At 49.8% G+C, this 21590-nt stretch overlaps 1 protein-coding gene across 1 annotated transcript; it reads left to right on the top strand.

The window, feature by feature from the left end:
- Positions 1–7670: 7670 nt before the first annotated feature.
- On the top strand, positions 7671–13755 carry LOC134152054 (keratin, type II cytoskeletal 79-like). Its single transcript, XM_062597095.1, has 9 exons — positions 7671–7913; positions 9270–9487; positions 10360–10420; positions 11143–11238; positions 11384–11548; positions 11647–11772; positions 12087–12304; positions 12471–12499; positions 13505–13755. Exons 1-9 carry the CDS (start codon positions 7671–7673, stop codon positions 13753–13755), a joined length of 1407 nt encoding a protein of 468 aa, XP_062453079.1.
- Positions 13756–21590: the final 7835 nt, after the last annotated feature.

Here is a 21590-nt window from a genome sequence, read left to right on the forward strand (position 1 = left end):
TCTGGGGACCCTTTGGCCATGCTGAGGGCCCGGTGGTTACTTTTACAGTAGGCTGTGCAGCCCACTGCTGCTCTAGGTGGTTTTTAAAGCACAGAACGTGGTGAGCAGCACCACTAGAGGGCTCGGCAAAGACTTTCAAGTGTGTAAAAGATGCCACTCAATTATTCTTTACTGATCAGTGTTAGCAATCTGTCTCCCTGTAAGGTGCTGCAGGAGAGAGCCAGAACTCCTGTGGCTCAAAGCTTCCTGGTGAGCAGCTTCTTGCTGCTGTTTATATTCACAGTTCTGCCTGGTTCTGTTTGTACGACACCTTGCACGGAAGATTTCTGGTCCTGAGATTCCCAGTGACAATAAATAATTGCAATTAAACCTATTCATAGCTGATTACTCTTGGCATGGGAAAACTGAGGGCAGCATGATTTGGGAAAGATTGTGATGGTTTGAGTTTGAGTTGCTTCTAACAGTTTGCAACCGGCTTGGCTCTTTCTACTGGTGGTGCACCTTTGCCAGTTGTTCTGGTGTGCAAACCTGTCTCTGTTCTTCCAGACCGGGTTTCTTCCTTTGTGAGCAAAGTGCAGCTGAAGGCCAGGGTGGAAACAACTAAAGGATGAGATAATTCTTGATATCCTAATACCTCAGTTCCAACCCTCTTAGGCCATATGGCAACACTGCTGATGTTCTGCCAACGAGAACAAGAGCTATGGCATGGGATAGTCCTGTCCTCCAACAGAGGTGAGTGCTCAGCAGATTTTACTCTTTTTCCCCAAGCCAGAGGCTGAATGTTGACCCAAGAGAATTTTCTTGTCAAATGACAACTTTGATGAACAGCAGCTCATCACAGATTCCTCTCAAGATGTCAGGGCTGCCTGTGGCTGCCATTTGAAATCCCCTATCCGTATTCCACAATATCAGCCACAGAATCTGAAGGATGTAAGTGACCAAAGCAGTCTTAAAAGATCTTACGATTCTCTCCCACCTAAGACAAGCCATAGAATATGTTGCCCTTTGCTGCTTGCCCCAAGTCCTACGCACTTGTGTTGTGTGCAGTAGTAGCAACCTCCATGTCATGCACTGGAATGGCAAATACTGCTGCAGAGTAACTTGGGCCTCTGAGCAAACTTTTTCCATCCCCAGAACTTCCCTGAGATTTATAGCCAGCATGTTAATGATTCCCCTGGGCCACGAGACAGGAAGCCAGATACTAACTTCTATCCAGACGGCTTTTCCAGATCAGAGAGAGAATTTGGATGTGGCAGCCTGAACCCGTTCTAGCGCTGTGCACATCAGCAAGCAAGTATGGGACATGAGGGTCCCTAAGAAGTGCTGGTGGGAGGTAATGACGTGCTGCCCTCTCTGGGTCCACTGCACCCTAAGCTGGAAGATGCACAACTGCATTGCTCAGCAAACTGTGCTCAGCCAGCTATGCAAAAACCATCTGGCCCAGACCCAAACAGTGGCCTCCACAGCGGTGGTTATGCTCCAGTAATGATCGGACGGTATTCTGACATGCAACGTGAGCAAAGTTGCTGCCAGGTTTGACTCCTTTGGAAAAAGCTGGATTTAGAGCTTGGCATGCAAGCGACATACTGCAATTACTGTTGTGACCTGGAGCTTTCAATCTGGAAGTGTTACGAAATGACAGACATGATTCACTTATTTGCTTGGGGAATGCTAGATGCTCAGTTTAGCACTCTGTGGCCTTAATGTCTGGTCAAGGAAGGAAAAGATTTGGGACTGAGATGAAGCAGTGAGATGGAATGAATCTTTCAGCAGCAGTAGCAGTTTATGTTGATTTTAAAGTGCTCATGAAATATGTCTCATGATACAACAGGTCTGCTGAAATGATGAATGCAGAAAAATTTTGCACTTTTTACGTGGCAAGTTTTAGGCTACTGATTAACTGTCCTCATCACATCTGTGACAAATGGGACAACTGCAAGGCCAGGAGAGGCTGGGAACATGGATTTGGGATGTGGGATGTGGAATTTGGCATGTCTGGAACTGTGGAACATCTCTGTATTAGAGAATGCTGCAGAGGTGGGAAGGGGGCTGGGAATGGGCTGTAGATTTTTCATTGGAATGAGATTCTGTGGGAGCATGTGCTTTACGAAGAAGGCAGCTTCAGTGAGCGTACATTGGCATGATATACTTGGCAGAGCCTCTCCAATGGAAGAGTCTTCTTGGCTAGGAAGCATCATTCTTTAAAGCAGTGCTATCGTTATCTGTAAGGTGGTGTTAGAGAGATTCCTCCAAAGAAACTTTGACTGTTAGTCTGTGGGGAAAGAGGTACTTTCAAGGAGGGATTCTCTGGATAGAGGGAATCACTTTCTAGAAGTGGTGGTCTCTTTTCTCCAGTTTTGCAGAACACCTAAATGCCAAAAATGCTTCAGTTGTTTAGCCAAAATCCTTACATTTAAAGGTGAAGGTTACATGAGTTGAAGCCTACAGTCGGGAAGATTTCTATGGGCCTTCCCTTGCCGGGCAGGAGGTCTAGTCTGGGACTAACCATGCTCTTGTTCTTTTTGTGTTGCTTTAAAAGTTCTCCATTTGTTTTGTTGTCCTGCTAATAAAATTATTGCAGATGCAGAGATAATTATAGCAATTGAGGCACCAATAACTCCAAAGAGTAATTTAATCAATTGATCAGTCTGATCTTGATTGGATTAATTATCAGCTCTAATCCAACTTGGGAGGTCAGCACAGGTGATACGTAGATATGATTTTGTGGGTGTGGTGAACATCCCAGAACTAATGACACTCTGCTCAGAGAAGGCAGCACTGGGACCCACTTCTTTTGTAGCCTGGTAATCATGTTGTTTACTGGATTCTGAACATCTGCCAGAATTATTCACAGCTGTTATTTGAACTTCCTATTGGGGTGAGAGAGATGTTATTAAAAGTGTTCTGAATCATAAACAGCATCTTTTGATGCTCACCATAGCCCTCTTAGCATGTTTTCTAGCTGGAAGAAAGATGAAAAAGAAGTACAGCTCTGACCAAGTGTGTTGCTGACTCCCTGTCTAGCTAGGAAGGACAGGTGCATTGAGTAAACTTTCCTGTGAAAGGCATTGCTTGGATTTGCCTAAATTTTGTAAAAGTAGAAAAGATTACTTGGGTGTTTAATGCCTTGGGTTGCTAAAAGGATCCTTGCACACAGGGGACTGTGGCTTGGATGAATGAGAAGTTTCCCTCAAGAGAGGCCAGTTGCTCTCTCATGGCTTGATGATAGGCTTCAGGGGCTCAGGTAGCATGAAACAAATCCTACCATGAGCGGCTAGTTCCTTTGGATTCTGGTTTGGACCGGATTTGATTAAGCTTTTTGATCTGAGGTCCCACTAGAAGTAGTGCCCAAGGCTCAAACTCCGCAGAGGCACTTCTTTGTGAGCACAGTTTGCTAGTGTTAACTGCTGAAGTTTCAGTGACTTCCCTAACTTAATCCCACTGAAGATCTTGACTGTGAAGCGCTCCTAATCTTTTCCCTACTTATAACACAGATACGGTGTTATCCATGTTATCCATGGTCCTACAACTGGGTTGCAGCTTTCATACCTCCTTCCATTACTCAATATAGTAAAAATCTTTATTTTGACTGAGGTTTTTTGTGATGTGGGGAGGAATCAAGACTTGCTCAGTCTTCAAGAGATCTCAGGGGATAAGAAAACAGTATTTTGCATTAGGTTAGGCAATAAAATAAAAAAGTAACAAGCTTCCACTGCTTCTTCTCACTGTAGTTGTTGTTAATAACAGCAACAGGAAAATTACTTCATTATTCTCACACATTATATTAATTGATACTTTCACATTCTCGTAGGGGAAGTAAGAGATTAAGAGATACTGTAAGTATGATGAGAATTTTCTGAACAGATCATTTAATATGACAGGCGGTTACAAGTTAGCTGTTGACTTGTTTACCTTCCTGTTAACCTAAAATAATTAGGCATTTGTTAAAATAGTCATTAATCATTTGTTAACGGGACTGCAAGGTAAAATAATACTTTGTTTTGTGTCTTGTGCTGGTCAAGACCTGAGATTAAAATCCAGCTTTAATACAGCCCCCCCCCCCCATTCAAAGACAAGTGTCTCAAAGGTGGGACAAAGGCAGAAAGTGGCTCACGTGTAGCCTCACCAGATGAAGTTCATCCTACCTAACTTGGCTTTCTGAAAGTCAAAGTCTAACCTGAAGACATTGTGTAGGCTCCCTGCACAGTCGAGGAGAAAGATGCTGCTCCAGGGACAGCTCTCCTTCTTTCTTGTAGGAGGAACCTTTCTCAATAGCCCTTCTCCAGCAGCCCCATGCTCAAGTCGCATCACTCTTGCTGTACAAAAATTAGGATGTTTCCTGGTTCCTCTGGCTCATGGAGGGAAATAACAAAGTTCAGAAAGTAATACTCATGTCACCTCCCTGTGTAGGAGGAATAACCCATAGAGGTTCTGGGCTCTCAGTTATAGAAGCCCAGGCAATACATTGTAAATGAATAACTCCTGGAATCCAATTTAAAGTTGTCCTAAAAAAAAATCACAAAAAGCCAGACCAACTCACATGGTTATTTGAATAGCCCCTAAAGAATTCCACTTCTGGGTAGACTCTGAGATTACCTGTCTCTGTGGTAAGGATGTGTGTTGAACCTGTGGTCCCTTTGATCCAGGTGTGTTGAACAGTTTTGCTAGTTGTTTGAAGAGATCAGAGCAGAAGCAATCAGGACACATCTGAGAACAGTATCAACTCATTGAAGGGAAGAGGAAGGTATTGCCGGATGTTCCCCTTCACCTGCAGGATGCACGAACATCTTTCTGAACCTGGATATGTTACTGCCTCTGGAGCCAGCTCAACGGGTTCAGGTGTGGCCCGTTGTGCCAAGGCTGAACTGTGCCAGTGACAAGCACAATAACAGCAATCTACATGCCATGCTCTTGGGCTACGTGGCACGTGGCTAGGATGGCTGCTCTTTGTGCAGGGTTTGCAGGAGGCCTTCTCAATGGGCTTTCTCTGCTGCCTCAGAGGTCAATGCGGTGGTTCTAGATGTCTGAGTATTGCCTGGTTTGCTTCATGCAGTCAGTTTATGGATGTTTTGCAGGCAGTGGTTTTGTACAGACATCTGTCTAACCATCGTTCCAAATTGAGCTGGCTTGTTTGGTCTGTGGATATTCCTTCCCCTAGGTCATAACACTTTTTTACAAGACCCATGATTTAAACTACTGCCTGACGCAGAGTACACTGGAACAAGCCACTCAGAGTGAAAGGAGCAGGGATGAAGGTGAGTTGCATCCAGAGCAGTCGGGCACAAACTCAATTAACAGATGAAAAGCACTGAGCCTTTAGAAACTGCTGTACTTCTACCAAAGAAGCTGGTACTTTTACCATTATTCAAGCTAAAGGGGACATTGTGGCTCAGATCTCACAAGGAAAATCACGGATCACGTCCACTGGATTTCAGCTCCTCCTGACAGGAAATCATATATTGTCCTCCTGATCTTTCCAATTGCTCCTAGATCACATAGAAGTTTTAGTCTCTGCAGTTTTCAGCCAGTTAGTCCCATTTAAAATTTTACATGGAGCAGGTACAGTTCTGAGAGTATCTTTCAGCTGGACAGGAACTTACTTATTTAAATAAAAGTAAAAACACAGGACTGATGGAATATTTCATCCTTGTGATGACATTTTCAGTGGAATTCTGCATGATGGATATCTTGCGGATCCTTTCTTGATGGTTACTTGAATCTCACCAACAATGTTATCACAAGAGCATCTCGAATACTTAAGAAATACGGGACTGAAGGAGAGCAACTTACATTATTTCGGGATGGATCATCCTCTAGAAACTATTGAACCAAACTGAAACAGAAGAGGAAAGATTCTTTTATACAGTCCCAACATTTTGACAAACCTTACTCCAGATGGGTTGAAATAAACATATTTCCAGATTCCCCTCCATTCACTTTTAAAATTATTATCATTACACAAGCTTTTGTTTACCACAAGCCTTCTTTCCAGCAGGACACATGATTCTCAGTCCAAAGCAAATGAGTAGGAAACTTGATCAAAATTTTCAGTAAAATATAAATAACAAAGTTTAGTTACAAAAAGGTAGCATAAATGGGAAGTCTGGGCTACCTGTAGGCCACTCCTGGTCTAAGGCTTTAAGAGATCAAGTTTTGTAGGGAGAAATAACATTTTTCATTTGTCCGTGTAGGAAAAATTTTGTCTAATCCTGTGCCCTTCATCTGGTCACTGAGTGTCCCAAAGCTTGTCCTCTCTTAGGTAAATCAGCTAGTCTAACAACAGCTGTTACCTCTCCCTACAAAACTTTTGTTTCAGGGATTTTCCAAGCACTTTCCAAATGGAGCCAGAGTAAGGATTACAGGGCCCTGACCACATAAGCACTGTGTAGCTGAACTGTTTGCAATGTTTACCTAGTATTTTTGGAAGGAAGTGCATCCCCTTCACGGGAAGCCCAGCTCATCCTCATGTTTTGTAAGGGGCAAAATGGAGGTGTTTGCCATTTGGAAACTGTTCCCAGTGGTGCTTTTGCTGACAGTGTATCCTATCTCCATTGCCTTCTTGAGGTATTGGTCAAAGCCATGGCAATGCCCAGTGGTGTTGCCTGCAGCACGACTTGTCTCCCGAATGCTCTTCAGCACGTCCATGTCCGTTTGCCACACCAAAGTGCACTCAGAGTGGAAAGGCGAAGTCCTGCACAGAGACAGAGAGGGGATGGAAGGATGGGTCAGACAGATGCGCAGTGGGAGAGTCTGAGTAGAAAAGTTTGGAGACCAGCTCTCTACTTGGTATATAGTATCATTTACTCAACGTATGGCATGCACTTCAGGTGACACGGTGAAGGAAGCTGAGCCCCATTCCCTCTCCCCACGGTCAGTGAGGGCTATACCAAGGCCTTGCATCTCAAAATGAAATGCCAAAAGAGGTGAGGAAAAAGGAGAGAAAGAACAAACCGTGGTAATGTTCGTTGATAACTCTGCAAACTGTAATTAATGATGGAGGGCAGGCTAACTAGATAAGGAAATCTCATCTGAGCAAAGCTTGTGAGTCAAGCAGGATTTGGAGAATTTTGCAATTCCTCCATTGGTGTGTGGTGTTTACTCTGTCGCCTGTTCAAGCAGCCATTAATTGCTGCCTGATGAGCCAAACCCATCAATAAAATTAACAAACCTGCTGATTACCACGGAATGGAGATCAACTCCTCCATAAGGTATAAAGGAGAACTACTGTTTCCCCTGGCAGAGGAGTTGAGGCTCCTTCGCTCTCACTTCTTCTCTGTTTTACAACCTCCACCACCTGCTGCCTTGCCTTCTCTTAACATTCTGAAAGCGACGCTATGAGCCAACAATTCTCCAGATTTGGGGATGGGTATTTCAGTTGTTGTTCTGCTCCCTATGGCATACTGGGTAGTGGGCGAAGCTCAGCTATCATAAGCTATTGCAGTAATAGGGGAGAAGAAAGATATGGTGGTTATGGATATGGTTATGGCAGCAGGAGTCTACATAACCTTGGTGGGTTTAGGAATGTTTTTAACTGTGGAGGCTATGGAAGAGAAGGAAGAGGATATGGAAGATGTCAGGGATTTGGTGGCAGGAGACATCTTGATACAGGCTTTGACAGAAGAGGATGGCCTATAGCAGCTTTTCAAGGAGGTGAAACAGGGCATGGTAGCATGTATGGAGAAGGTTTAGGCAGGGAGGCACTTGGTGGCCTTCGTAGAAGTTCCTTTAGTGAGCAAGGGGCTGGACGGAGTTTTGGGCAAGCTGGTGTTAGTCGAGGCATCAAGGTCTGTGTCAATACCAGCCTGCTGAGGCCAGTTCATGTACAAGCTGACCCTGAGTTCCACAGGATGCAGTCAGATGAGAAAGAGCGGATGAAGACTCTCGACAACAAATTTGCATCATTCATCGATAAGGTAAGTCCTTGTTGTCTTTTTTCACTACTTATCCAGGAGAGGGGAATAGCAGGGGTACTGCTCTGCTTGAGAAAGGTGTGGGGGCAAGTGCAACATTAACTCATCTGATCCTTTTGTATCCTCTCCTCCAAAATTACAGCAATGGCTGGAGTCCGTTAGGCCAATACAAAGTTCTTAATAGCTCCACTGCATGAGTTGCTTATATTTAGCCCTGGGATAAGTATCTTCTAGTCTCCTTTTGTGGCAGGATGATAATGAACTACGGGGATGTCACTGACACATTAATTTATTTCCCTTTTGAGGAAAAGGAAATCTTAGCAATATTCTGGGGCCTGAGAACTGTTTGTGCTAGGAGGAGAAATGGGTAATGGACATCACTGATACATTCCTGTTTTTCTCAAGCAAAACAAAGGTTGCATTTCTTCAAACTACAAAATGACAAGTGATTTCTTTGTTTGGAGTTCCTAGCCTCTTTCTGCTAGCCAATGGTCCCCAAATCCCCCTTCTTTACCTCTTTCCTTGGTTTTAATTATAACTCTTCCGTCTCTGTGCCTGGTGTTATCGTCTCAGTCCTTTCTACTCACAGACACAAGAGCAAAACACCCACTAAAACACTTCCACCCACACAGACTTTGCATGTGCCTTTGGGTGGTGACACGTGTCTCTGCACAGGGTGGAAGCTGGTATTATCTGTTACATGTGAGGACTTAAGGGCTGCTTGTATTACCTTATAGGAAAGATGTTGGTTACACCCTGAAGTTTTAAGCATATTTAATCCTGAAATATGAGGGGTTTTGGCTCTTTTTTTAAAAACATACTGGATATCAGCTGCCAGGTTAACAGCCTGTTCAGCATTCCCTCTGAAGAGATGCTTTTCCTTCTGGTTTTCTGAAAATGCCAACTCTGAGAGTTATAGGTATTTCTAACCTCCTTCTCTAAGACAAGATATTTCTAGAAGAGTCGTCCTGCGTGTTTTCCTAAGGGCTAGCTCTTCTCATGTGTTTGGGTGCATAAGCAAAGATTTGAGTGAGATCAGCTTTGACAAGCAGCAGTAAAATCAAACCCTTCTTAGGCAGCAGATTGGACATTCCCCATATTTACCTAAACTGTGTCATATGTTGGTATCACATTCTTGCAGTCAGTCCCAGCTTACTAAACCTCTAGATGTTACTGTGGTGGAAATATTAATTATTAGTGTTGGTTTTGCTTGATATTAGAGATTATTATCATTAATTATTAAGTATTAATTAAAATATTAATATTAATAATATCTACTGTTAAGAGATTGATGCTGCTGTCAGTGCTTCTCCTGGTGTTTTTCCAGTAGCAGAGATGCTCTTCTGTTTTGGCTTTCAGGTTCAATGCCTTGAGCAGCAGAACCAGGCTCTAATGACCAAATGGGAACTTCTGCAGCAGCAAAGTGCCCACCCGGAGGAAAGCAGAAGTATCGCCTCTTTCTTCCAGTCTTACATCCGCAACCTGCAGAGGCAATTAGAAACTCTCCAGAACCAAAAGGAACAGCTGGATCCAGAAGCATACAACAGGCTTCAGTTTCTTGAAGATTATAAAAACAGGTGAATAATCCCAAGCCTGGGAAAAGGCAAATTGTAGAGCTGGATTTTTTCAGTGCAATGGAGCTAGATATCTGATTCCTTCATGTTCCTTTGAACAACTCAGCCATAGTAGTAGAAGTAACTGGTGACAGTCATGTGGTGAAAGGGCAGGATGGGGAGTCTCCACCATCAGAGCGCCTTCATGAGCCTTATGGTTATTAATCTTTTTTTTTATTATTATTATTAAACCTGGAAGTCTTGTCTTAAACTACGGCATCCCAGAGCATGATTATTTTCTCACCTTCAAGGGCTTTATAGCTGTTATAGTGTAATCTTGTAGGTTCATTAAGGGACTTGACTTTGAATCTGGAAGACTAAAGCGGGAGTTTTGAGGAGGATAGAATCCTACTCAGTGATAGAAAAATGAAAGGCCTTGTAGATATATTTGGCTGCTCTTTTCTCTTTTTCCCTCCACCTCCTGTCCTTCTTCATGCCCTTCCCCGTACCAGTGAGTGACCTAGAATTTCTTACTCCTGCTTCACTGGCAGGTAGGAATTGTGGTAACTCTGTGCAGTGAGGTTAAGATGAGAAGAGTCACTTCTTGTTCTAGCTTAGCTGCCCCTAAATGATGCTATATGTCCACAGCGCTGTAATGTGAGAAGTTTAACTCAGATTACGGGGACTTAGACCGTGTCTAGATCTACCACGATTTTGCTAGTTTGACATATGCTTTTCCAGAGGTTTTGCAACTGCTTTTGCAGCTGGCAGAAATTGCATTTAAATGAAAATTTGGCACAGTCAGTGTTTGGTTCATTCCCTTTGGTTTCCAGTCCACTTGATTGAAAAATTATGATAGGTAATGAGCTACCTATTTCTTTTCTCCGTTGCAACAGATTCGAGGATGAGATCAACAAGCACATGTGTAAAGAGGAGGAGTTTGTGGAGCTCAAAAAGGTGAAGTAATCCAAGACACTGAGCTAAATCAAAGCCTCAGAGAAAACAATAACTGGATTGTGGCTCAGGTTTTCAAAAATGGTGTCTTTGCTTAACTTTATTTCCTAAACTGAAGTCATCTAAACCCTAAGTTTTTTACTGCAAGAATGGAGAGAAATCATTTTCTCCAGAGACTGACTTGGTCCCTTGTAAAATGAGTATCTAAGAGAGGCCTTTCTCCATTCACTCAAGTGTGGTCTGAATCACTGAGGAAAATGGAGCAAAGCCAAAATTCAGTGATTTGTTTCCTGTGTCAGGTGGAGAAGTGGATCATGAATGTGACTGTTTCTAACGTAGCTTTCTATTTATGCTTGTACACACACATACATTTGTGTACACACAGGATAATATTTATAGATGATTTAAGTAGGAAAATAGAAAATTCAGATAACTTTTAATCAGAAAAAATAATGAAATCCATATTTGCACATTTTGCATTTTCTCCAGGAACACATCTGTTGCTGCAACTATTCTGTTTTATTTCCAAATCATTCTTTTCAGTTCTAAGAGTTAAAAACTGCCCTTCTATTTCTGCTGCTTTTAAAATTAAAACAGATTCTTGGGCCATTATTTGACTCGAGGAATGAAAGGCTTAAAGAAATATACCAAGTTTAGCAAGAATTGCACTTCAGTGGAGAGCTTGCCATCAAAAAATATAAAAACACATATGGTTCTCTTCACAGGAATTGGACAGTGCCTACATGGGAAAAATGGAGTTTGATGTGAGAGTGGAAATACTGAAGCAGGAGCTTGAGTTCCTCAGATGCTTGTATGAGGCAGTGAGTATGCTTCTCAGACTAAAAAATTCCAGTGACTAAAAAGCTGCAGTGGTTGGCTGGACAGAGGATCCCATTTCGTTCTTCATAACCAGATTTGAACCATTCACCTGGAGTGTTAATATCCAAAACCTTGTTTTCCTTGCAGGAACTGTCTCAGCTGCAAACAATAGTTGGCAACACTGACGTCATTCTGTCCTTGGACAACCACAGAGAACTGAACATGGATGGCATCATTGAAGAAGTTGTACGAGAGTATGAGGGAATTGCTCAGAGGAGCAAAGCTGAAGTGGACGCCATGTATCAGGGCAGGGTGAGTAGACAACAACAAGATAGAGAAGAAAGTCTATCTGGCTTGGGGATCAGTGGACAAGAAACTGAGGTGCCTGTTCTCTTCTCTCTGCACACCAGTACCAGGACCTCCAGGATGTGTGGGTAAATTACCGTGAGCAGCTGAGAAACAGTTATCAGGAAATCCAGGAACTGATCAGACAGATCCAAGGACTACAGCCAGAAATTGAAATTGTAAGGAAAAAGGTAAAGCTGAGACTTTCCTAAGAGGACTAAATTGTTCATGTCTTGCATCCTAAGGATGTCTCCTTGGGGAGTCAATGCAGAATAATGTAACCTGCCCTTTGGAGCCAAATTTGGAGATGATGTATTCACTCTGAAGTGAAACAGGTTTTGATTTTTGGATATTTATGCTGGGATTTAATTTGGGTTCATTTAGTCAGTCTAATTGAGCACTATCACTGAGGCAAGTCTTTTGGTTTCCAAGGACTCAGAGGAAGTTTTGAAAATTCCAGCCCTGTTGAAGGGAAATGGACACATTCTATTTGTGCCCTCTGCAGAATGCCGGCCTCCAAGAAGCAATTAAGGATGCTGACCAGTGTGAGAACTCTTCTATCAGAAATGGCCAGGAAAAGCTTCAGGAGTTGGAGCATGCCTTGCAGCAGGCCAAAGATGAGCTAGCTCGCCTTCTTCATGACTACCAGGAGCTTCTGAATGTGAAACTGGCCCTGGATGTTGAAATTGCCATGTACAGGTCACTTCTTGAGGAGGAGACAAGGTATTCATTCTGTGTAGAAACACCTGCTCAGTGCAATCTGTCCTACAATCTATCACTTAGATCACTAAAATGAACTGCTGTCTGGAAGGGATGAGCTATTGGTAGAGCCTAAACTGACTTTTAGATATATTGGGTATGCTATTTCATTTTCACCTTTTCTTCACAGGACACAGGAAGGTTCACCAGCAAGAATCTGTAAGTATATCAAGGTTATGGTTTGCTTTAAGAGGGCTGTTACCATTTTATTGTCTGTGATGCTTAATACTGTGTGCATTTTGAACTTAGTTTTCTAGGGAAATGAGCCATATGTGGTTATCTTGTGAGGGTGTGTGTGTGAGAATACATGTGTATATGCATTTATATATTTGTCCTGATCTACTAATTTTGAACTTACTGGCAAATTTCAACTAAATATGTAAGGAGTGGGAGACATGTCTCTTATTCTGTATGAATACATTGCGCATGTCTCAGCTGAAGCAAAAAATACTCTTATCCTGAAACTCATGGAAGCAGGAAGCCAGCTAAAGGAGACAGAGGCCAGTACTCATGACTTCCTTAAAGGAAAGGAGGCACTGTGTGCTTATGTACAGTGTAACACATAAGTCATGCTAAGCATAAATTAATTAAACCACAAGACATAGACCCATAGGAGGCCACACCTCGCAAGTGAGTCTGCTTATGAAACTCCTTCCTCACCCTTTACAGTGACTGCAGGACAATCCCTAGAGTAGGTACAATGATGCCCATAAATAAGGACATGTATCAGGTGTACTTATAATTATTTCTATTACAGCAGTAAGGTAGACATGACTTTTTCCTTGCAGGTGTCATTGACTACACTGTGAGTGCCACTGGTGGCCTAAGAGGAAGATCTAGAGGAGGAAGCCAGTCTGAAAATACTGGAGGTGCTTCAGGAGAATATGGATCTGGAGAGATAAACAGCCCGGGAAGTACTCGTACTACAGGTTACTGCGTGACATGGACTTCTGGCAGTGGCAGATCCATTTACGGAGGGAGAAGGCCAGGAAGTGGTGGTTATGGGTCTGGAGGCGGAGGAAGCTCGGGCAGTGGAGGATCGACCTCCGGCAGTGGTGTGTCCAGCTTTGGAGGGGAAGGTAGCTGTGCAGGAGGAGGAGGATATGGGCCTGGAAGTGGCCGGAGCAGTCCTCGCAGTGGGGGTCTGAGCTCTGTTGGAAGCAGCAGCTCTGGAAGGAGAGGGTCATTCTCTGGAGGAGAAGGAGGAAGCTCAGGTGGTGGAGCATCCAGCTTTGGCGGAGGAGGTTATGGGCCAGGAAGTGGTGGTTATGGGTCTGGAGGCGGAGGAAGCTCGGGCAGTGGAGGATCGACCTCCGGCAGTGGTGTGTCCAGCTTTGGAGGGGAAGGTAGCTGTGCAGGAGGAGGAGGATATAGGCCTGGAAGTGGCCGGAGCAGTCCTCGCAGTGGGGGTCTGAGCTCTGTTGGAAGCAGCAGCTCTGGAAGGAGAGGGTCGTTCTCTGGAGAAGGAGGAAGCTCAGGTGGTGGAGCATCCAGCTTTGGCGGAGGAGGTTATGGGCCAGGAAGTGGTGGTTATGGGTCTGGAGGCGGAGGAAGCTCGGGCAGTGGAGGATCGACCTCCGGCAGTGGTGTGTCCAGCTTTGGAGGGGAAGGTAGCTGTGCAGGAGGAGGAGGATATAGGCCTGGAAGTGGCCGGAGCAGTCCTCGCAGTGGGGGTCTGAGCTCTGTTGGAAGCAGCAGCTCTGGAAGGAGAGGGTCGTTCTCTGGAGGAGAAGGAGGAAGCTCAGGTGGTGGAGCATCCAGCTTTGGCGGAGGAGGTTATGGGCCAGGAAGTGGTGGTTATGGGTCTGGAGGCGGAGGAAGCTCGGGCAGTGGAGGATCGACCTCCGGCAGTGGTGTGTCCAGCTTTGGAGGGGAAGGTAGCTCTGTAGGAGGAGGAGGATATGGGCCTGGAAGTGGCCGGAGCAGTCCTCGCAGTGGGGGTCTGAGCTCTGTTGGAAGCAGCAGCTCTGGAAGGAGAGGGTCGTTCTCTGGAGGAGAAGGAGGAAGCTCAGGTGGTGGAGCATCCAGCTTTGGCGGAGGAGGTTATGGGCCGGGAAGTGGTGGTTATGGGTCTGGAGGCGGAGGAAGCTCGGGCAGTGGAGGATCGACCTCCGGCAGTGGTGTGTCCAGCTTTGGAGGGGAAGGTAGCTCTGTAGGAGGAGGAGGATATAGGCCTGGAAGTGGCCGGAGCAGTCCTCGCAGTGGGGGTCTGAGCTCTGTTGGAAGCAGCAGCTCTGGAAGGAGAGGGTCGTTCTCTGGAGGAGAAGGAGGAAGCTCAGGTGGTGGAGCATCCAGCTTTGGCGGAGGAGGTTATGGGCCAGGAAGTGGTGGTTATGGGTCTGGAGGCGGAGGAAGCTCGGGCAGTGGAGGATCGACCTCCGGCAGTGGTGTGTCCAGCTTTGGAGGGGAAGGTAGCTGTGCAGGAGGAGGAGGATATAGGCCTGGAAGTGGCCGGAGCAGTCCTCGCAGTGGGGGTCTGAGCTCTGTTGGAAGCAGCAGCTCTGGAAGGAGAGGGTCGTTCTCTGGAGGAGAAGGAGGAAGCTCAGGTGGTGGAGCATCCAGCTTTGGCGGAGGAGGTTATGGGCCAGGAAGTGGTGGTTATGGGTCTGGAGGCGGAGGAAGCTCGGGCAGTGGAGGATCGACCTCCGGCAGTGGTGTGTCCAGCTTTGGAGGGGAAGGTAGCTCTGTAGGAGGAGGAGGATATAGGCCTGGAAGTGGCCGGAGCAGTCCTCGCAGTGGGGGTCTGAGCTCTGTTGGAAGCAGCAGCTCTGGAAGGAGAGGGTCGTTCTCTGGAGAAGGAGGAAGCTCAGGTGGTGGAGCATCCAGCTTTGGCGGAGGAGGTTATGGGCCAGGAAGTGGTGGTTATGGGTCTGGAGGCGGAGGAAGCTCGGGCAGTGGAGGATCGACCTCCGGCAGTGGTGTGTCCAGCTTTGGAGGGGAAGGTAGCTGTGCAGGAGGAGGAGGATATAGGCCTGGAAGTGGCCGGAGCAGTCCTCGCAGTGGGGGTCTGAGCTCTGTTGGAAGCAGCAGCTCTGGAAGGAGAGGGTCGTTCTCTGGAGGAGAAGGAGGAAGCTCAGGTGGTGGAGCATCCAGCTTTGGCGGAGGAGGTTATGGGCCAGGAAGTGGTGGTTATGGGTCTGGAGGCGGAGGAAGCTCGGGCAGTGGAGGATCGACCTCCGGCAGTGGTGTGTCCAGCTTTGGAGGGGAAGGTAGCTCTGTAGGAGGAGGAGGATATGGGCCTGGAAGTGGCCGGAGCAGTCCTCGCAGTGGGGGTCTGAGCTCTGTTGGAAGCAGCAGCTCTGGAAGGAGAGGGTCGTTCTCTGGAGGAGAAGGAGGAAGCTCAGGTGGTGGAGCATCCAGCTTTGGCGGAGGAGGTTATGGGCCGGGAAGTGGTGGTTATGGGTCTGGAGGCGGAGGAAGCTCGGGCAGTGGAGGATCGACCTCCGGCAGTGGTGTGTCCAGCTTTGGAGGGGAAGGTAGCTGTGCAGGAGGAGGAGGAGGATATAGGCCTGGAAGTGGCCGGAGCAGTCCTCGCAGTGGGGGTCTGAGCTCTGTTGGAAGCAGCAGCTCTGGAAGGAGAGGGTCGTTCTCTGGAGGAGAAGGAGGAAGCTCAGGTGGTGGAGCATCCAGCTTTGGCGGAGGAGGTTATGGGCCAGGAAGTGGTGGTTATGGGTCTGGAGGCGGAGGAAGCTCGGGCAGTGGAGGATCGACCTCCGGCAGTGGTGTGTCCAGCTTTGGAGGGGAAGGTAGCTCTGTAGGAGGAGGAGGATATGGGCCTGGAAGTGGCCGGAGCAGTCCTCGCAGTGGGGGTCTGAGCTCTGTTGGAAGCAGCAGCTCTGGAAGGAGAGGGTCGTTCTCTGGAGGAGAAGGAGGAAGCTCAGGTGGTGGAGCATCCAGCTTTGGCGGAGGAGGTTATGGGCCGGGAAGTGGTGGTTATGGGTCTGGAGGCGGAGGAAGCTCGGGCAGTGGAGGATCGACCTCCGGCAGTGGTGTGTCCAGCTTTGGAGGGGAAGGTAGCTGTGCAGGAGGAGGAGGATATAGGCCTGGAAGTGGCCGGATCAGTCCTCGCAGTGGGGGTCTGAGCTCTGTTGGAAGCAGCAGCTCTGGAAGGAGAGGGTCGTTCTCTGGAGAAGGAGGAAGCTCAGGTGGTGGAGCATCCAGCTTTGGCGGAGGAGGTTATGGGCCAGGAAGTGGTGGTTATGGGTCTGGAGGCGGAGGAAGCTCGGGCAGTGGAGGATCGACCTCCGGCAGTGGTGTGTCCAGCTTTGGAGGGGAAGGTAGCTCTGTAGGAGGAGGAGGATATGGGCCTGGAAGTGGCCGGAGCAGTCCTCGCAGTGGGGGTCTGAGCTCTGTTGGAAGCAGCAGCTCTGGAAGGAGAGGGTCGTTCTCTGGAGAAGGAGGAAGCTCAGGTGGTGGAGCATCCAGCTTTGGCGGAGGAGGTTATGGGCCAGGAAGTGGTGGTTATGGGTCTGGAGGCGGAGGAAGCTCGGGCAGTGGAGGATCGACCTCCGGCAGTGGTGTGTCCAGCTTTGGAGGGGAAGGTAACTGTGCAGGAGGAGGAGGATATAGGCCTGGAAGTGGCCGGAGCAGTCCTCGCAGTGGGGGTCTGAGCTCTGTTGGAAGCAGCAGCTCTGGAAGGAGAGGGTCGTTCTCTGGAGGAGAAGGAGGAAGCTCAGGTGGTGGAGCATCCAGCTTTGGCGGAGGAGGTTATGGGCCGGGAAGTGGTGGTTATGGGTCTGGAGGCGGAGGAAGCTCGGGCAGTGGAGGATCGACCTCCGGCAGTGGTGTGTCCAGCTTTGGAGGGGAAGGTAGCTGTGCAGGAGGAGGAGGATATAGGCCTGGAAGTGGCCGGAGCAGTCCTCGCAGTGGGGGTCTGAGCTCTGTTGGAAGCAGCAGCTCTGGAAGGAGAGGGTCGTTCTCTGGAGAAGGAGGAAGCTCAGGTGGTGGAGCATCCAGCTTTGGCGGAGGAGGTTATGGGCCAGGAAGTGGTGGTTATGGGTCTGGAGGCGGAGGAAGCTCGGGCAGTGGAGGATCGACCTCCGGCAGTGGTGTGTCCAGCTTTGGAGGGGAAGGTAGCTGTGCAGGAGGAGGAGGATATAGGCCTGGAAGTGGCCGGAGCAGTCCTCGCAGTGGGGGTCTGAGCTCTGTTGGAAGCAGCAGCTCTGGAAGGAGAGGGTCGTTCTCTGGAGGAGAAGGAGGAAGCTCAGGTGGTGGAGCATCCAGCTTTGGCGGAGGAGGTTATGGGCCAGGAAGTGGTGGTTATGGGTCTGGAGGCGGAGGAAGCTCGGGCAGTGGAGGATCGACCTCCGGCAGTGGTGTGTCCAGCTTTGGAGGGGAAGGTAGCTCTGTAGGAGGAGGAGGATATGGGCCTGGAAGTGGCCGGAGCAGTCCTCGCAGTGGGGGTCTGAGCTCTGTTGGAAGCAGCAGCTCTGGAAGGAGAGGGTCGTTCTCTGGAGGAGAAGGAGGAAGCTCAGGTGGTGGAGCATCCAGCTTTGGCGGAGGAGGTTATGGGCCAGGAAGTGGTGGTTATGGGTCTGGAGGCGGAGGAAGCTCAGGCAGTGGAGGATCGACCTCCGGCAGTGGTGTGTCCAGCTTTGGAGGGGAAGGTAGCTGTGCAGGAGGAGGAGGATATAGGCCTGGAAGTGGCCGGAGCAGTCCTCGCAGTGGGGGTCTGAGCTCTGTTGGAAGCAGCAGCTCTGGAAGGAGAGGGTCGTTCTCTGGAGGAGAAGGAGGAAGCTCAGGTGGTGGAGCATCCAGCTTTGGCGGAGGAGGTTATGGGCCAGGAAGTGGTGGTTATGGGTCTGGAGGCGGAGGAAGCTCGGGCAGTGGAGGATCGACCTCCGGCAGTGGTGTGTCCAGCTTTGGAGGGGAAGGTAGCTGTGCAGGAGGAGGAGGATATAGGCCTGGAAGTGGCCGGAGCAGTCCTCGCAGTGGGGGTCTGAGCTCTGTTGGAAGCAGCAGCTCTGGAAGGAGAGGGTCGTTCTCTGGAGGAGAAGGAGGAAGCTCAGGTGGTGGAGCATCCAGCTTTGGCGGAGGAGGTTATGGGCCAGGAAGTGGTGGTTATGGGTCTGGAGGCGGAGGAAGCTCGGGCAGTGGAGGATCGACCTCCGGCAGTGGTGTGTCCAGCTTTGGAGGGGAAGGCAGCTGTGCAGGAGGAGGAGGATATAGGCCTGGAAGTGGCCGGAGCAGTCCTCGCAGTGGGGGTCTGAGCTCTGTTGGAAGCAGCAGCTCTTCTGGAGGAGAAGGAGGAAGCTCAGGTGGTGGAGCATCCAGCTTTGGCGGAGGAGGTTATGGGCCAGGAAGTGGTGGTTATGGGTCTGGAGGCGGAGGAAGCTCGGGCAGTGGAGGATCGACCTCCGGCAGTGGTGTGTCCAGCTTTGGAGGGGAAGGTAGCTCTGTAGGAGGAGGAGGATATAGGCCTGGAAGTGGCCGGAGCAGTCCTCGCAGTGGGGGTCTGAGCTCTGTTGGAAGCAGCAGCTCTAGAAGGAGAGGGTTGTTCTCTGGAGGAGAAGGAGGAAGGTCAGGTGGTGGAGCATCCAGCTTTGGCGGAGGAGGTTATGGGCCGGGAAGTGGTGGTTATGGGTCTGGAGGCGGAGGAAGCTCGGGCAGTGGAGGATCGACCTCCGGCAGTGGTGTGTCCAGCTTTGGAGGGGAAGGTAGCTGTGCAGGAGGAGGAGGATATAGGCCTGGAAGTGGCCGGAGCAGTCCTCGCAGTGGGGGTCTGAGCTCTGTTGGAAGCAGCAGCTCTGGAAGGAGAGGGTCGTTCTCTGGAGGAGAAGGAGGAAGCTCAGGTGGTGGAGCATCCAGCTTTGGCGGAGGAGGTTATGGGCCGGGAAGTGGTGGTTATGGGTCTGGAGGCGGAGGAAGCTCGGGCAGTGGAGGATCGACCTCCGGCAGTGGTGTGTCCAGCTTTGGAGGGGAAGGTAGCTGTGCAGGAGGAGGAGGATATAGGCCTGGAAGTGGCCGGAGCAGTCCTCGCAGTGGGGGTCTGAGCTCTGTTGGAAGCAGCAGCTCTGGAAGGAGAGGGTCGTTCTCTGGAGGAGAAGGAGGAAGCTCAGGTGGTGGAGCATCCAGCTTTGGCGGAGGAGGTTATGGGCCAGGAAGTGGTGGTTATGGGTCTGGAGGCGGAGGAAGCTCGGGCAGTGGAGGATCGACCTCCGGCAGTGGTGTGTCCAGCTTTGGAGGGGAAGGTAGCTCTGTAGGAGGAGGAGGAGGATATAAGCCTGGAAGTGGCCGGAGCAGTCCTCGCAGTGGGGGTCTGAGCTCTGTTGGAAGCAGCAGCTCTGGAAGGAGAGGGTCGTTCTCTGGAGGAGAAGGAGGAAGCTCAGGTGGTGGAGCATCCAGCTTTGGCGGAGGAGGTTATGGGCCAGGAAGTGGTGGTTATGGGTCTGGAGGCGGAGGAAGCTCGGGCAGTGGAGGATCGACCTCCGGCAGTGGTGTGTCCAGCTTTGGAGGGGAAGGTAGCTCTGTAGGAGGAGGAGGATATAGGCCTGGAAGTGGCCGGAGCAGTCCTCGCAGTGGGGGTCTGAGCTCTGTTGGAAGCAGCAGCTCTGGAAGGAGAGGGTCGTTCTCTGGAGAAGGAGGAAGCTCAGGTGGTGGAGCATCCAGCTTTGGCGGAGGAGGTTATGGGCCAGGAAGTGGTGGTTATGGGTCTGGAGGCGGAGGAAGCTCGGGCAGTGGAGGATCGACCTCCGGCAGTGGTGTGTCCAGCTTTGGAGGGGAAGGTAGCTGTGCAGGAGGAGGAGGATATAGGCCTGGAAGTGGCCGGAGCAGTCCTCGCAGTGGGGGTCTGAGCTCTGTTGGAAGCAGCAGCTCTGGAAGGAGAGGGTCGTTCTCTGGAGGAGAAGGAGGAAGCTCAGGTGGTGGAGCATCCAGCTTTGGCGGAGGAGGTTATGGGCCAGGAAGTGGTGGTTATGGGTCTGGAGGCGGAGGAAGCTCGGGCAGTGGAGGATCGACCTCCGGCAGTGGTGTGTCCAGCTTTGGAGGGGAAGGTAGCTGTGCAGGAGGAGGAGGAGGATATAGGCCTGGAAGTGGCCGGAGCAGTCCTCGCAGTGGGGGTCTGAGCTCTGTTGGAAGCAGCAGCTCTGGAAGGAGAGGGTCGTTCTCTGGAGGAGAAGGAGGAAGCTCAGGTGGTGGAGCATCCAGCTTTGGCGGAGGAGGTTATGGGCCAGGAAGTGGTGGTTATGGGTCTGGAGGCGGAGGAAGCTCGGGCAGTGGAGGATCGACCTCCGGCAGTGGTGTGTCCAGCTTTGGAGGGGAAGGTAGCTCTGTAGGAGGAGGAGGAGGATATAGGCCTGGAAGTGGCCGGAGCAGTCCTCGCAGTGGGGGTCTGAGCTCTGTTGGAAGCAGCAGCTCTGGAAGGAGAGGGTCGTTCTCTGGAGGAGAAGGAGGAAGCTCAGGTGGTGGAGCATCCAGCTTTGGCGGAGGAGGTTATGGGCCAGGAAGTGGTGGTTATGGGTCTGGAGGCGGAGGAAGCTCGGGCAGTGGAGGATCGACCTCCGGCAGTGGTGTGTCCAGCTTTGGAGGGGAAGGTAGCTCTGTAGGAGGAGGAGGAGGATATAGGCCTGGAAGTGGCCGGAGCAGTCCTCGCAGTGGGGGTCTGAGCTCTGTTGGAAGCAGCAGCTCTGGAAGGAGAGGGTCGTTCTCTGGAGGAGAAGGAGGAAGCTCAGGTGGTGGAGCATCCAGCTTTGGCGGAGGAGGTTATGGGCCGGGAAGTGGTGGTTATGGGTCTGGAGGCGGAGGAAGCTCGGGCAGTGGAGGATCGACCTCCGGCAGTGGTGTGTCCAGCTTTGGAGGGGAAGGTAGCTGTGCAGGAGGAGGAGGAGGATATAGGCCTGGAAGTGGCCGGAGCAGTCCTCGCAGTGGGGGTCTGAGCTCTGTTGGAAGCAGCAGCTCTGGAAGGAGAGGGTCGTTCTCTGGAGGAGAAGGAGGAAGCTCAGGTGGTGGAGCATCCAGCTTTGGCGGAGGAGGTTATGGGCCAGGAAGTGGTGGTTATGGGTCTGGAGGCGGAGGAAGCTCGGGCAGTGGAGGATCGACCTCCGGCAGTGGTGTGTCCAGCTTTGGAGGGGAAGGTAGCTCTGTAGGAGGAGGAGGATATAGGCCTGGAAGTGGCCGGAGCAGTCCTCGCAGTGGGGGTCTGAGCTCTGTTGGAAGCAGCAGCTCTGGAAGGAGAGGGTCGTTCTCTGGAGTAGAAGGAGGAAGCTCAGGTGGTGGAGCATCCAGCTTTGGCGGAGGAGGTTATGGGCCGGGA

Source organism: Rhea pennata, chromosome 29 (genome assembly GCF_028389875.1).
Source record: "Rhea pennata isolate bPtePen1 chromosome 29, bPtePen1.pri, whole genome shotgun sequence".
Lineage (NCBI taxonomy): Eukaryota > Metazoa > Chordata > Aves > Rheiformes > Rheidae > Rhea > Rhea pennata.